The following is a 16,357-nucleotide window of genomic DNA, read 5'->3' as shown; positions in this document are numbered from 1 at the left end:
TTGGCCACAGCACATTCAACAACACGGACATTTAAATTATGCCTTACTTTTCGAACCTTGAAGAAATGAACGACAAAAATAACACTTTTTACGTATGACAATTCTTACAAAATTAAAAATAATACAATTATTTTAGATTTAACTTGTCAGAAGTTCTCTTATGTAATCGCATTGAAAAGAACACATAAATTGCATTTTAAAAAGTGAGCCGGAAACTCTGGAATCCAAAATGAAAATAGACTGAAGGAGAGGTTTCTGGGATACTAACTAGTCGAAGCGGGAAAGAAGAAAGTTGTGTTTAGGAAAATTTGAATTGTTTCATTCTTTAGCATTCAAAACGGTAAGTATTTTTGTACGGGTGGGCAAGATTAATCATTATGAATCTGATTTCGATATAATTCGTGGCTATTAAGAGTTAGTATGCGGTTCGTTCTCAGCAGGCTTATCACGGTTGTTTGCTCTCATACAGTAGCAGTCTTTACTTCCAAGTTAAATGTCGGTAGTTTTTTTTTTTAAAAAGCAGACGTGTTTCTGTACGTTCGTAACGACTACGCATTTTATGCAATGTGCAATTTAAAACTGATCGACTGTTCTAAAATATGTGTAGTTTTTAAAAGCACATTAACAGTAGTTTGATTAATTTTTTAAACAACATGTTTTTGCAGGGTGTTTTTCATGTTTTTCGATGAGCTATGTTGCTTTACTTCTGGATCATAATTTGCTTTATAAAATCCTCACGACTCGTGTTGAAACGATGCGTGCATTATTAGATGTCTTTTCTATGTTTCTTTCAACAGAAGCCATTATAGAAGGTGTCCCTACTCCCCCAAATGTAATATATACTGAAAATGAAAAATAGGGTTACCTCCCAGGATGGTAATGTCAAGTTGCAAGGTATTTTAGTATTTCTTAAACATACCATGGAGAAAAATGTCATTGAATATTGAGATTTTTGTGCAGATCACCAGAAAGTATTCTGTTTGACTTGTTTGCCTTAACCAAAACACACTGTTTGATATTGCATCAATACTTTGGCCAAGTTATTGTAGAAAATATATGACGAAATATGCATAAGTGCACATGACACATAGAGTAACACGTTTAAGTATTTGTTTTCAGTGTAGAGTCAAATTGAAGCCTAATGCTCTCCCAGAGCTATTCTTTCTAAAGGATGTAGCTGCATGGTAACTTGAATCTGTTACTGTCCTCGGCTGGTTTTTATTAAATTAGAAGACCACATTCTCCAAAATGCTACTGTATTATAAGTCTGTTAAAGCATTATGAAATATATGTTCCCCACAAATTCAAGGTGCAAATGGAGAAATGTGAAAAAGTATTCTTATGTATGGGAAAAAATTTCTCACATTTTCCAATCTGGCATGTTTGAAACTTTGCAAGCGTATTAAACAGGTCATTATATTTCATTCACCTACTTTTCTTACCCTCTGACATGCTGTTATTCTGATACTATTGGGAAATGTGGGTTTAATCTTTTAAATTGCTCTCTTATGTTTTTGTTCGAGCAAGAGCAACCTGAAAAACCGCTGATATCGTGTTCATTCTTTAACAGACTCAAAATCGATTGACAAAACAGAGCAGAACAAGGTGACGTTGAAAAGTGTGCTGCAAACAGCAAATGGGTCTTCAGGACTGAAAACCAAACCTCTGGCTGGAAAACTATTTTATCTAGATCTGCCATTCAGTAAGACCACTGAGGCCTTGGAGAAAGACATTCAAAAGCTTGGTGGGGTAAGATATTTTTAAGTACAAATATGAATATTTTGCATTATACTGTTTGTATTTTGTGTATCCACTGCGTGCATAAATATGGAATATTAAGCATTATTCAGATTTAACAATGGAGCTCAGCTGTTTTTGTTCTACTATTTTCAAAGTTATTACTTTTGTGGTTGAACAAACCTAAACCTTTAGGACCACAGTTATTATAACTTTGCGAAGTATTTGTCTTGAAAACTGAAGAAGTTTATTAGCAATGATAACGGCACAAGCATGTTTGCATATGTGGAGGCTGTTTGTTTGTTGTTTTTTGAAAGATGCAAAGGTATTGGTTTAGTAACCAAGTCTGGCTAGATAAATTTTTCCAGACTGTCACAACACTTTATATGTAAAAATGTTGTGACAGTCTGGTTTTAAATGTACTTCCCTTACTTTCCACTTGTATTTTCCTATTCTCACTGTTGATGCTGCCAATGGCTGTAGGATCTATGTTATCTTTGAGGATTTTGAATGTTTTGAATGAAGAGTGAGATTTCTGTTTTCGAGGCTAAAACTATTTATTTTTGCCTGGCATTCTTTGAACCTGATATGTGTCTGAATGGATTTCTTGCCACATTATCATAATTCCCTAATGGTTCTCTCACTTCAGTTTTCCTCTATCCTGGTTGCTTAGAAAGACTTGATTCCCTCTAGCAGTTATAACAAACTGAGTAAGGAAGCAGACATGAAATTGGGCTTTAAAGTGGTAATGCTGCTCTTATTAAGTCTACATTACATGCTACAAATGTATAACAGAGTTATTTCATTTTAGACCATTGAGAGGTTCTTCAGCAAGGACATTCGATATCTCGTTTCCAATAAGAAAGAGGCAAAATTCGTGAAATCAGTTGGAAGAAATTCTCCTTTATCAAGCCCTGGCTCTCCCAATACCACTGGGAACAGCTCACCTTGTCTCAGCAGCCGAAGAGGAAGCTGTAAAGGAAGCTCGCAGGATGCTGCAGACGTGAGTTTGTTATGAACTTTTCCTAACATTTTTTTCATTCCTCTTAGCATTTCTGTGATTGTATAGTTACAATGTCCTTTTTGTGTGCAGGCAATAAAAAGCAGAGGGAAATCACTGGTGGAAAAAGTTGTCAAGGAACAGGTTAGTAAATATTCCGTCAAGTCTCTCCATCTACTGTAAGCAGGATTTTATATATAATGTTGAGATAAATACATTTTAATGCTCTTACAACTTATTTTATATTAATAGTATGTTCTGGGAGAGTGTTGAATATACTGTTGAAAATGTTGAAAGAATTGTTTTCATTTTATATATTTTATATGGTACATATCATATGAGGGTGATCAGTGCCATATAAGTGTTGTGCTAAATGTTTTGCTAAAAAAAGGTATAAAAACATTCTTTTAATTTAACTAAGTAGTTTCATGTTTTATTTGGATGTAAGACTTCTTTGGGAATGTTCTTTATTAACTAGTTTTTCCTCATAAACTTTGATGATTTTAAAATAGAATTCCAAGCAAACAGTAATTTTCTTGCAATTAAACCTTTTTCATTTTTCCAGGAACTAATTCAGACCAACAGAATCTTGTCAAATGCATTGGACTGGGGTGTCAAGATACTGTATATTGATGGTATCCTTTAAAAGTGCTATATATTGGTTGATTTTTTGATTGCATATTCAAAAGTACAATTCTACTTTTATGTTTGTTGCATGTCCTAGAGGGCCACAATCCAGCCTGCAAAGCTTTGTGGGTCACCATTAAGAAATTAGTTTCTAAAGATTTATTACATACATTATTGAACAATTATGTTATTATGTTTCATTTCATATGAGCTTTACATTACTTAATTTAACTAATCATCTGCTTTAGTTTTTACAATATTTAGGAAATTATAAATGATTGAAATGTAATCTTTAATTTTGTTTCAGTTGGCCACCATTACATCTAAATAAATGCTTACAGTGTTAAGTGGCCATCACTAAGTGCTTTGTGAGGTTTGGTTTCTGTTTTTCCAAATGTAATGTATTCAAATGTGTAGTAGGAAAGATAAATGCTAATATGAGCCTACTATTACTCCTTGACTGCGATATCAGATATATTGTCTTATATTGAAAAAAAGAAAAAGGATCTGCCTACTGACCAACCTAATTTACACACTTCAAAGGCAAAAAAGACAGTAAGTGTCTCTTCTTCCTGTGAAACATTGGTTTTTGTAACATTGTAGATTAAAGGGGTTGGTGAATGTCATTGTTTCATTGTAGATTACTTAAGTAAACTTAATAATCAAAAAGAACAAAACTTCAAATGAAAATTAATAAACTGGATTGAAGGCAGGAGAATGTGTAAGCATTAATTCCTTTTCTCTCATTTTTAAAAGGTCAGCAACGCTACAAATGCCAAAACCTCCGTTAAAAAAAATGAAGGTAAATTCAGTATCATTTCTGAACTACAGATTCTTGATAATTGTAGCAACTTGACTAACCTAGGTTTTAGTCTGAAACCCCCATTTTTCAGTTTAAGTTACTTTGGTAAAACTGATCTAAAAGAAAAATAAGTAATGAACACATCATCTCCTAATTTTAAAATGTCAGCTTAAAAATGATAGATATGGTTAAGCTGAAAATGATTTAAAGGTAAATAGATTAGACTGCTTAATATAGCAGAAACAATAACAAAAGCATGATGGCAATTTCTGATGTGTTGGTTGCTTAAATATTTTTAGATTACTTTGACTGTTAAAGTTTGATATTTAAAGGATTAAAAGACTATTCTAATTTACTTGTAATGTGCAGGGTGTTAGGTGTACATGTAGTATAATGTACAGCTTTCCCTTTCAATGCAACACAGCTCTCGTATTACATGGTCTCTTATAATGTATATTTTGATTTTTCTTGTTAGCGTAATGCTTTTGTTTTAGTTCAACTTGTAATATTTTTCTTTCAGTTGGGAATCTCAAAAAACCTTTTCTAAAAGTGGAAGATCAAAGCCGGTAAGAAAAAAATTGCTTTGATTTCAGTGTTTGAATATTCTTTAGTTACGTTAAAATTGCAGGCCATACCAAATGTTAGAAATTAAGGTAGAGATACATGGATTAGTGGAATTATATAAAAAAACTACTTGAATTCAATATTGCTGATACGTGGTAGTTATAAAAAATTAAGTGTCAAGAGTATTATTATTGCTTTTACTCGAGTGTGTCTATATATATGCATGTGCTGCCCTCTAGAAGTATTGAGACAAAATGTATTTTGCTTTACAGTCGGGTAATCTGTACTATATATGTGATCATGAGATTATTGTGAATAAGTACAATATAATATAGATTTTATTTTTCGGTTATTTCATTGCATTTGGTACTATTTTTGGTTAATTAATTGCATAGATTAGATAATGTGATCACAGGGTTGAACACCATTTTGTTGTAATACACATATGGAGTGCACTCATAAAAATTGCAAAGTTAAAATCTAGAAGTTTTACTTGGTCAATTAAATATTTTTTTCCCCAATGAAATCCTTAGTTGCTGCTTAGGATTCATCTTTAGGAATGCTGCTTAGTTGTGTCGGCTATATGTTTTGACTCATTTCTTTTACATAATCAGAAAAATGTTTATACAGTGCAGTCCATAAGTTTTTGGACAGTGACACAATTTTTGCTGTTTTGGCTCTGTACTCCAGCACATTGGAATAAAACAATGACTATGAGGTTAAGGTGCAGAATGTCACCTTTAATTCGAGGGGATTTACGTCTATATTGGGTGAACCATATAGGAATCACAGCCTTTTTATACATAGTCCTCCTCAATTTGTGATTGGACAATTACACAAAACAACAAAAATTGTGTCACTGTCCAAATACTTATGGACTGCACTGTATGTATATAAACTGCAGAATTAATGTTATTTCTGCTTTCATTAATTACATAGTGCTTAAAGAGCAGTGTCCTAGTATATCATTTCAAAATCCAACACTGACCGTGGACAGAAGTCACCAAGTGTAAATAAGTTTATCATTTTAATTTAGGGATCAGTGTGACTTATATGACCATGAGTGACTTGTATTGCTGATGTTTAACAAATATTTTTGTATTAAGTATTGTATTAAATATCTTTGTATTCAGACACTACAGACCAATCTACCTGTCACTACCAAACCTGCCAGAGCTCAACTTTTGCCTTCCTGCCCCTTGTTGTCCTTTTGAACCAGAGAAGACCAACAAAGACAGAGATGTGAAGAAACAAAGGGAACATGGGTTTGTATCCATTACTTTCTCTAGTCAATTTTTTACACGCTTGTCGGGTAGGTAATAGTGAAGCAGTATAATACGCAGCACTGCACAACAGCATAAAAGCAATAAATTAATTAAATCATAAGTACATAAGAGATGTTACAAAAGAGAGCGCAATTCAACCCATAGAGACAGTTTGTAATTAGTAGCTAGTTAATCCCAGGATCTCACCCAGAAATTTCTTAAAATAATTCAAGAAGCTGTTTCTACCGCGTGGCTGGATAGCTTGTTCTATATTCCACCATGTCTTAGGGTAAAGAAGGTCTGGTATAAATGCACATAGGCTTAGTTTCCACATTAGTGCTTGTACACACAGCAGGCCAACACAGTATATTAGGACTTAATTGCAACTTATGAGTACAAATGTTATCTTTTTGTGTCCAGATAACTTACTAAAATGTGCATTGGAATATCAAAATATTTTTTGCTGCACTAGTAAATATGGTGTTTTCCGTCTTTACTACATGATATGCCAGTTAAATGAAGGAAAAAATGAACGTCCGATGGTAAAAATCTACCTACAGCAGAAATGTAAGTAGTTATTCTAAACAGTGTTTTCTTCATTTGTACCCAGCAACAAAGTCCAGAGACATGTAGAAGATGAGGCAAACTGCACAAAGCAGTTAAAGGCCAAGCTCAGAGCACTGGACCTGAAAGAAAAGAAGAAGAGAGGATACTGTGAATGCTGTGTAGTGAAATACGAAAATCTTAAAGCTGTGAGTATTTTACCACTGAAGAGGCGTTATTTAAATAAGTATTATGTTTGTAAGCCTTTATGAAGGGTATTAATTTTTTTCTTTGTCCATTTCAGCATCTCAATAGTGAACGTCATAAGGCATTTTCAACAAGTGATGAGTACTGTGTTGTTGATAAGGTTACCTCTGAGCTGGTGTGTGATTTTGTTGAAATCCAAAACGAAAAAGGGTAAGTACTCTTGAGTATTTCAGTGTGTATTTTTTGCAATATTCCAAATGTGGAGTAAAATTTTTGTATGAGCATTGCAGTTTTATATGGGTTCTATATGCAGTTTGTCATTGCAATTTAGTATGGGCATTACAGTTTTATAGAAGAATTTCATGTGTGCATTGTTCTTCCTTCCCAGGGAGAGGTGCAGTTCTGCTACTTATAGCCATGCTTCTGCATCAACCAAAACACTGGATCAAAGAAGAAAAATGCATATTGATGTGGACAAATGTACCAATATACAGGAGACATCAATTTTCTGGAACCATACAGCAGGGTTGTCTGCTTCTTGCTGTGTAGACAATACTGTCGCTGTCTGCAGGGCAGAGAACCTCTTGGTGAGTGAAAAGAGTACCCTTCGGAGAAAACAGAATGGAAGGAGTGTTCCAAATGATTGTGTTTTTGAGACACCACAGAATCTCAACAAACCTCACAGTCCCTCTGAAAAAGAGTGCAAAAACAAAACTACGGTGTGCCCAAACCTGCATGTGACCAGTGGATTTCAGAATGAAAGAAAAATGTTGCATAATCAATCTACACCTTGTGCTGCTAAAATCTCTGAAGCCAGTATAAGTGTTTGTACCATTGAACTGAATCTAGGGAATGGTGTTGGGCAGAAGACTGGCAAAAGAACTATTGGAGAAAGCACTCTTGCACAAAGCCAGACGGAGGATAACCTGCATGCGATTCCAGCTAAAAGTCAGAAGATTGCTTCTTCTCAACTTGATGTTCCAGAGTCTGTGGAATCTAAATTATTTTGTGATTCAAATTTGAATAATTTGATTATTCCTGACAAAGGTGCAGATAACGCAGCTCACTATCTAAGCAGAACACACTCTTCACCTGTCGGGAAATTACAGAGGAAAGTAAAACCATTCAGAAGAACTAGAAGAGCGAGTGAGAGAGAAACTCTTCAAAAACACAGTAAACAAAATGACGTGGAGTTGAGTCCACCTTTGCACAGTTTGTGGCAGCTCTTTCAATCGAGTGAAGATGTGGACTGGGAATTTCTAGGGTTTCCAGATTGCAGTGGCTGAAGCATCTGGTGCTGAGCCATTCAGCTCAGCCGTTTTTGCTATTTCATCAATCGACTTGGAGTTCTTTATGTTTTTCGTTTTTTATTTTAAGCACACAATTCACACTTATAGTACATGTTGGGTCTAAACTATAATATTACTTCTCAGTAGTTCATTTTAAAATGTCTTTAAGAGCATATTAAAACTAAACTAGCTTCGGTTTGCCTCAGAAATGTAATTAAACATTCCATTGAAATTTCAACAGATATGTAAGGGCTTTGTTTTTAAGAGACATGTTAGAAAGGATTCGGGTGGAATAATAAACATCACCTAAAAGTTTTACTATGTTTACAATACTAACATTTCATTTTTGGGGTCTACATAAAAAATTGGCAATGTTGTCCACATCTGTGCATTCTGCTTATTGATCTTGAATTTATTTGTGGTATTTGGAAAGAATGATACTTTTACCAAGTCCATTGAAGTGTGGAGTAGCAATTTATTTTAAATGAAAAGGTATTTGTATATATAAATTTTACTTAATGTTATTTTTAATTTCTTTCTGGTGTGTACATATGTATTGTAAATTAAAACCTTGTGTATCTAAATGTATGTTTTATTGCTTGTTAAATATAAATATCATGCCTCTAGGACAAGAGCTTATCTATCCTTACCTTTTTGTCTGTCATCCCTTGTATTATTGTGTACACCTCATACATGACACAAATGAGATGGGTAGTTTTGGTGATACACAGATTGCCATGAATCAGAACATTTTGTTATAATAAATCTGCCCAACAGTTGAAATAGCTTAATTGATTATATACAAAAAAGACCAATGTGAAAGAATGGTAGACTGTATCATTTTACAGAGTATTACACTCATGTAAGCTATGGCTAAGTTAAGTACTGTCAGAGTTACTGCCCTGCTAGGATGTACTGTACCATAGTAGTATAAATACTTACAGCCAATATCAACACTCCAGGCCTTTCAGTTAAGAGTCTTTAGGATGAGGATGTGAAAGGATCCTGGTACATCAGTCTTTTGGTGTGCTATAGAGAAAGCATTAGTAAAACCAGTTAATTATATCAATCAGTCTTCAGGGTCTTTTGTTTTCTGCCACTAATAGCAGGACTGTTTCTATTCGGCTGGTCTCTTTAACAAACTTGCTAAACCTTTTGGAAAGCATGTCAAAGACTTTGTTGGCACTACACCGAACTTTCACAAGAGCTCATCATTCTGAGATTTTTTTTTACTGGATAACCCTTTTACCTCGCAACAACTCGTGCTCCTGGTTTTTGATAATAACGGATGCTCAAAATTCAGGATCTGAAAGGAAGCCTATCTGCTTCATGTAACAGATACTCAATCGTTTGCGTCTGCAGGTTGCCATGAGAAGCTGCCCTATTTTCCTCTCCATTCACCATTCAAATCTTTAAGGGGTCCGTCTCATCTGTATATAATTGCTCTCCTTGTCACTTTCCCCTGCCACTTCTTTCTCTTCTCTCCTCTTCCGTCATTTTTATAGGATCGAATTGGAAAGCCTGTAGTATGTAATTCCTGAGGGGCCTGCAAATTTGGGATTTATTTTCCTTATAAAAACGAGGCACCCAGACCAATCCATTATAATCAGATTTTTGATTGACTGTCACATTTATTCTAGGTGTGACTGGCACCCATTTGTAGAGGTGTGGGGAATGCTCTGTGATGGCTACTCTAGGAGGATTCCAATATCCCTTTGAAACTTAGATGGCTTTATTCACGTGTATATGTGCTAATAGAGAGTACAGCTGGATTACTCTGGGTTACTTTGTTTGGCTCCGAGAACCGTCTCATCCTGGTCTGAGGCATTTTTATTTACAAAGTGTGTTCAAATAGACCACTTCCCTGATTACTTGTCTTCCTTTTTTGTTCTGATTTGTATTTGTGATTATATATTAGATTCTAAATGTAATCATTATTTCACTATAAAAAAACCTAAACTCCCTGTCACTTTAAAAATACAGGGAAATTGGCTTGTAACTAGTAGGCAGGTGTCTTTTGTGGCAAGGTGGAGACTTCGCTTTTACTAACGTTGCCACATAAATTATTTAAACACCTCACAGCACTGTCCAGATAGCTTTTTGCTTTTACATTACTACTTCAAACAGATGCAGATGAGGGAAAATGGAAAATGTCACTGCAAGCGATGACATCATTAATTACACTCCAGGAGATGAGCTGCAACTTCAATGCAGCCATTAGAGAGAGGCAAAGACCCACTAACAGGGCATCAGTGAACAAACAGAATTGGTAATGAAGGCTCAGAAACACCCTGAAAGAAAAGGCATTGATTACAATAATTCAAATGTTGTTTTATGACCCAGTTTTTGCCTTTCATTTTTTTAACCATTGATATGGCTCTAAATTATGATCTTTTTGCACTCTATGTAATGCATTTTAAGCTTCACCAGTCAGAACCAGACATATTTTATTTGACTCTGTTTTTGATCTCACGTTGCATGATTGCATCAAAGATACTCATTTCAATGAGCTTTTAAAGGGACTACGTCTATCTTGTATTCTGACTGGCTGGCTGCTGGAGGAGACCCCACGCCCTCTCCAAACGGACTAGCGGCGAGAGAGCCGCAGACAAACTAGAGGTGGTCTCCAGTAGTTGGTCTGCTGGGGAAAAGGGATTCCTGATATGCTGGTATTCAGACCTATGCTGCAGGGCGTATTGTGTTTTCCAAGGGCAAAATCGGTGTCAAAGACTGGCCGATCTGAAATCACTGAAAAAAACCTGGGAAACAAACTGTCACACATCGCACATCACACAGTATACAGTACAGTACATGCTTTTAAAAAACTGACCTCTTAGTAAAAAGCTAATGTAAAAAGTTGAGCTGTGTATAGAAGACCTGCTCAACATGCTGCCCTCCCAGAGCACGACATTGCAGTACTTGCCGGTACCATAATTGTTATTTGGATCCTCATAATTACAAATTTATCCAATGATGTGCTTGATGTTGCACGATTCTTGAATAGCTGCAAGTCTGGTTGCCGTGGTTTATTAAATCACAACTGAAAATTGCTCATTACAGTGCTACAGCTGCGCCCCTTGACGCAGTTTCTGCAGAGGTCACAGTGGACTGGTGGCAAAGTAAGCTTGTTTGTTAGCCTTAAATCTTTTCATCTGAGAGAAACGCTCTTTCTTAGTCCAATGGTATGAGCTTGTTTCTTCTTTTTTAGTTATTTAAAAAAGCAACCATAACTACAACCCCTGTAACGGGGCTAAGTTCAGCACATCACTGTATTCATCAGTCTCTTTCAAGCTTTCTTCTCTTGGTTTCGTCCATGATGTGCTGCAACAGTTTCTTGGATACAAAATCTATTCATTGCAATCATTTTGCAGAGACTTGACACTGTATGCCTTATGAAAACTCACAGAGTGCCGTTTAATTGCTGGCCATTCAAGTTACATTTCCCGTAACCTCACACTTAGTCAGTCACACGCTGAAGAACAATGGTTTCATGTTCTTTGAAACATGGATGCTTCCTGTTCCTCACTACTGCTGCCGAGGCCTTAGAGTTAGTGGAGAGATGGGCCTTGAATGCCTTAGCTACTTCCCATTATGATGATTCCCATGATTGCATCTGCTTCTCCGAGTCATGACATTCCTGCTGCATGGTTAAAATAGACCTAGGTTAGTCGGTATTCTTGTATACAGTATTTTAGATTTAGAACGTAATACATTTCCAACTTCAATAAAACTTGAAGCTTACCTGATTCAATGTATAACAGAAAGACATAAGATGTAATTGGGTTATTTAAATTAAATGGTCCAACAGCAAACATGTTTATGTAAATAAGTATGTGTACCCTTACTTACTTACTGAGCGGTGCAGTGGCTCCATATAAACTGACAGTCCCTATTGGGCCATGAATTTCGCCACTGAAACTCCTGGGTTCTTTCTGGGATTAAAAGCATTGGTGAGTGCTGGGCCGCTCTGTGGCTCAGGATCTGCGCCTGTGGCTGGAAGGTTGCCGGCTCATATCCCGTGACTGGCGGAGAAATCCTGCTTTGTTGGGCCCCTGAGCAAGGCCCCTAACCCCAGCTGCTCCAGGGGTGCTGTATAAATGGCTGACCCTGCGCTCTGACCCCAAACTTCTCTCCCTGTCTGTGTGTCTCATGGAGAGCAAGTTGGGGTATGTGAAATTGTATATGGCCAAAAAAGTGATCTTATATTACTTTCAGTAACTGGTGGCACCTCCTTGGACAGCAATGACTTCAACTACACTTTTCTTGTGACAGTTCATCAGTCTCTTGCATCAACATTTATTATTTTAGCCCATTTTGTCCTTACAGAGTAAGTTCGTCTATGACATTTGAGGGTTTCCTGACATGAACAGCTTGTTTCACATCCTGCCATAACATTTCAGTGGGGTTCAGGTCCAGACTTTGACTTGGCTAATTCACAGTTCAAAATTTCTTCCTCTACCATTCTGTTGTAGATCTGATTGCATGTTTAGGGTCATTGTCTTGCTGCATGATCCACTTTTCTCCTCCAGATTTGCAGATAAACCATCTTGTTTTATAATCATTGAGAGGTTCCACCGTAGGAAACCAGTACTTGATTTTCACCACACAAAATATATCAAAATTTCAAACTTTAACTTTTGTCCAGAGAATATTCTTCAAGTGGTCTTGTGTATTGTCTAGGTGCTTTTTGGTGAACTTGAGTATAGCAGATATGTTCATTTTGGAGAGCAGTTGTTTCTTCCTGTCTGTCCTCAGATGAAACCCATTTAATTTCATCTTGTTTTTCCTGATGGTTGAGGAATGGACACTAGCATTAGTTGCAGCAATAGAGGTCTGTGGATCCTTAGATGTTACTCTTGGGTTCTTTGTGATTTTCCAGGTTGCTCTTGGGGAGATCCTGGCAGGATGACTGTTCTTGGGTAGATTCATCGTGATCAGCTCTATCCAGACTAATGAGCATCAACTACTCTTCTCCTCAGAATTATTTTAAGTGTGGTAAGACATGTATTCACTAACCTGTATGCCTGTATGATGAAGACCTGAATCACACAGGGTCTGACCATTATATTGGACAGGACTTCCCCAACCACTTATTTACTTATTCCCCAGTTATTTATCCATCCTTTCATCCATCTTCTTACTGCTTTATCCAATTCAGGGTCGGAGGGCAACTGGAGTCTATCCCGGCAAGCAACAGGCTCAATGCAGGATATACCCTAGATGGGACACAAGCACACAGCAACTCACTCAGGGGACACTTGTCTCAGGAGCTTACAAGTAAGTCTTTGGGCTGTGGGAGGAAACTGGACACCCATGTGAACACGGCAAAAACACAGATAGCACCCCAGGAACTGAACGCAGGGCCCTATATCTGCAAAACAGTGTGCTTACCACTGCACTACCATGCCAAGGACTAACTACCTGATTCTAATTACCAATTTAATTCTGCTAAGTCAGCTAGGGTTACACTTATTTCACATAAACAGGTTCGAAATTATTCGTTTCTCCTCGATGAACTAAAAAGCACATAAACACCCCTTTACATTTATATTTATATTTTTATGAAGAGATTATACTTCATGAATCACCAACTCACAACCCAACAGCTAGACAGGCTGAATGCCCTCTTCTCGCTTTTTATTTTGCCATTCGTATTTAATTTTTTTTTAAATAAAAAAAAGTTTTCGTCTCGTATAAGTACGTAAAAATAATTTTAAAAATACAGTATAAAATGAAGACTACATACTGTAAGTCATTAATTACGTAGCGATCAATCCGAATAATTCATAAAATGTGTTCAGAAGAAGTAAATTTAGGTTCTTATGCTCGTTTTTAATGTTGCGGTCTGCAACAACCTTTATGAAGTCAGGTTTTGTATTTTCTAATTGATTTTTTTATCGTCATTTGTTTTGTGGTGTTACACACTACAGCTCCCGGCAATCCTTTTCGGTCCCTGTGATCCTGCTTCATGTATATGTATAAGGCGCTTCTGCAGTGAGCTGGATATTGGTGTTTTTTAAGGAGGTGGCTCTGTGTTTCGCTGAGGCTGAAAAGCGTTCAAATGCACTTAGCGTTTTAACCAGCATCCCAATGCAGAGGCTGCAATGAACATCCTAATGGCAACCAGCAAGAGGGAATGCGCTATTAACCAGACAACCAGAGAGCGGTCGCGGATGTGTTTTGCTCAGATTTTGCTTTAAAACAAAGGAAAACCCCGAAATCTTTTTTGGATTATCATCTGAAGATATTATGATGTTTCCTCACTGTAGGATTTATTTTCTGTTCATCTGTGGAGCAATGTACCTTGTCCATTCCAGCAATCCCACCAGACGAATAGGTAACCTGCATTTATTTTTACGTTGTTAAATATGGTGGATGTTAAATGTTATGGTCAGTAAAAATGGTAAAAACATTGACTGGCGTGATAGGTGTGTAGGGTGGGAAAATAAGAGTGTGGCCCTTTTTTGTCCAGTTGGAAATAGTCGAAACAGAATTTCCGTTGTAAACAACTTTAAAATGCACATGCATATGAAAGAAATGCCTTCTGTTGTTAAATCATTGCCTTTTCTAAAAATAGGGTAGGTTATGTACAGTACTCTATTTCTTCTAACATCTTTTTATGTTGTTTCTGTACAATATGTGTATGTGCAGTGCCGTTGTGCCTACGAGGTTGCAGATTACGATAATTGTTTTTTTTTCTTCTTTTATTAAGGAGATGCCTTATTAAATGGGAAGGCTGGTCGGAATGATAGCAGGTTCCTCGTAAAGGAGAATACCGTACCGCTCCGATTAATTTACCGCATGAACAACGACAGCCAAGCCACTCACCACGTACTGAATACCAGGATAAAAACAAGTTCAGACATTAAACAGGTACAGTACATTTATTCTCAAGAACTCTGTGGTGTTTGAATTGAGAGAAATTAGATAACGGAGGACTTCAGCTGCCTGTTGCCCTTGGAAACGTTTTACCATACAAACGTTGGTCATGTCTTCAGTTCCCGTTATTAAAAACCGTGCAGCGCCGGTGTGACGCTATTGTGTAGCGTTAGTTTAAAATTCACATAAATACAACCCCACTCCTACATACCAGCAAGGGTTTTTTCAAAACAAAAACACTTAAATATGTCAGATTTATAGTTATCACTCGTTATCCAAATAGCAGTTTCGTGATGGTTTAATATATTTACCAAGTGTAATACTAGAAAAGAAGCATTGAATATCATGGAACAAGGGCTTTTTTACTGTTTTTGAATACTGCATGTACACGGCAAGGGTGCTCAATCTGCAATAGAATAAAGTGATATAATAATTTAATTTTAACTTTTAAATGTAAACAAATAATAGATACAACAGCAGAAAAAAATTGTATCCATAGCTCTGCATTTTTTTATTTTCAATGTATATTTATATCAAGTTCATGTTCCTTTTTTTTCAAAACATTCACTTTGCATACAGCGTATAATAAAATTTTACATAACAAAAGAATTAATGTCAACAAATAATGTAGTTCACGTTACCCATAGAAATTAGAAATAGTAACCTTTCGCATCCCTGTGTTCCTTATGAGTGAAAGTGAAAACGTTTTCAGTACAGCTTAAACTTTTATCCATATTGTTCCGTTATGAAATAGAACTTGAAAAAAACCGATCTTGTCGCCGAGAAAAAAAAGTTGTAAAATAAAAACCGGTAGGAATGCGGTCCTAGAAATTGCGATACAATTTTACAAAATCAGTAACCTTTAGGAGACGCTGCAGCAAGACCACTGTATTGTTTTTTTAAAAAAATACATCGTTAATATTTATGGTTGCCTTTTAATGCGACATCACAGAAATATTCATTTCATTTTTGAATTTCCGAAAAGGAATTGCGTGTAACATTAACTACTTTTAATGCTTTAAAACCAAGTAAAAAAAAAACAGCTGATTAGTGTCTGGGACTATGACATTGATAAAAGAAAACAGCGCCTTGAAACATATTGTTGAAACTTTATACTGTACTTCTGTTTCCCCTAATCATTTGTATGGCAAATAAACGTAAGACTGTTAAAAAACTTGTATATACTGTATATTTCCATAGATATCAAAGTTAAGATAAATTGTGTGGAGGTGAAAAACAGCTGTCTTGATTTGAAGGAGTTCGCAGTTACTAAAACACCTTGATTTGATATACAAACAAATCAGTTACACAAGATGCAAACATGTTGATAAAATTAATTTCTTCCTTTTTTATACGTTGGAAAGTAACGATTTAGTTAATAGGTATACTTCGGAATGATGTGTGTGTGTGTGTGTTTTTAAATGACTTATTAATTTGCAATTGT

The 16,357-nt window shown here is 36.0% G+C and overlaps 2 protein-coding genes across 2 annotated transcripts in view; both read left to right on the top strand.

The window, feature by feature from the left end:
• The first annotated feature begins 242 nt into the window (after nt 1-242).
• Nucleotides 243-8,560, top strand: dbf4 (DBF4-CDC7 kinase regulatory subunit). Its single transcript, XM_088929725.1, has 13 exons — nt 243-340; nt 798-894; nt 1,571-1,749; nt 2,549-2,740; nt 2,831-2,881; nt 3,303-3,372; nt 3,837-3,919; nt 4,121-4,166; nt 4,687-4,732; nt 5,864-5,995; nt 6,606-6,747; nt 6,843-6,955; nt 7,134-8,560. Exons 2-13 carry the CDS (start codon nt 849-851, stop codon nt 8,029-8,031), a joined length of 1,998 nt encoding a protein of 665 aa, XP_088785851.1. The 5' UTR covers nt 243-340; nt 798-848; the 3' UTR covers nt 8,032-8,560.
• Nucleotides 8,561-14,034: 5,474 nt separating this feature from the next.
• The window catches only part of adam22 (ADAM metallopeptidase domain 22), an 85,691-nt gene continuing 83,368 nt past the window's right edge, over nt 14,035-16,357 (top strand). The window contains exons 1-2 of the mRNA XM_088928874.1: nt 14,035-14,371; nt 14,747-14,907. Coding sequence (XP_088785000.1) covers nt 14,284-14,371; nt 14,747-14,907 — 249 coding nt within the window. The 5' untranslated portion in view covers nt 14,035-14,283. The remainder of the gene's footprint in view (nt 14,372-14,746; nt 14,908-16,357) is intronic.

The sequence above is a fragment of the Atractosteus spatula genome, chromosome 12, assembly GCF_055471065.1.
Source record: "Atractosteus spatula isolate fAtrSpa1 chromosome 12, fAtrSpa1.hap1, whole genome shotgun sequence".
Lineage (NCBI taxonomy): Eukaryota > Metazoa > Chordata > Actinopteri > Semionotiformes > Lepisosteidae > Atractosteus > Atractosteus spatula.
The sequence above is the reverse complement of the archived record's forward strand: the minus strand, read 5'-3'. Positions and strand labels throughout refer to the sequence as shown.

Bases quoted from the DNA above. Each gene is read 5' to 3' on its own strand.
- dbf4 (XM_088929725.1), top strand. From the start codon at position 849: ATGAAAAATAGGGTTACCTCCCAGGATGGTAATGTCAAGTTGCAAG. The intron at 3,920-4,120 runs GTAAGTGTCTCT...CATTTTTAAAAG, and splicing joins CTTCAAAGGCAAAAAAGACA to GTCAGCAACGCTACAAATGC. The intron at 4,733-5,863 runs GTAAGAAAAAAA...CTTTGTATTCAG, and splicing joins AAAGTGGAAGATCAAAGCCG to ACACTACAGACCAATCTACC.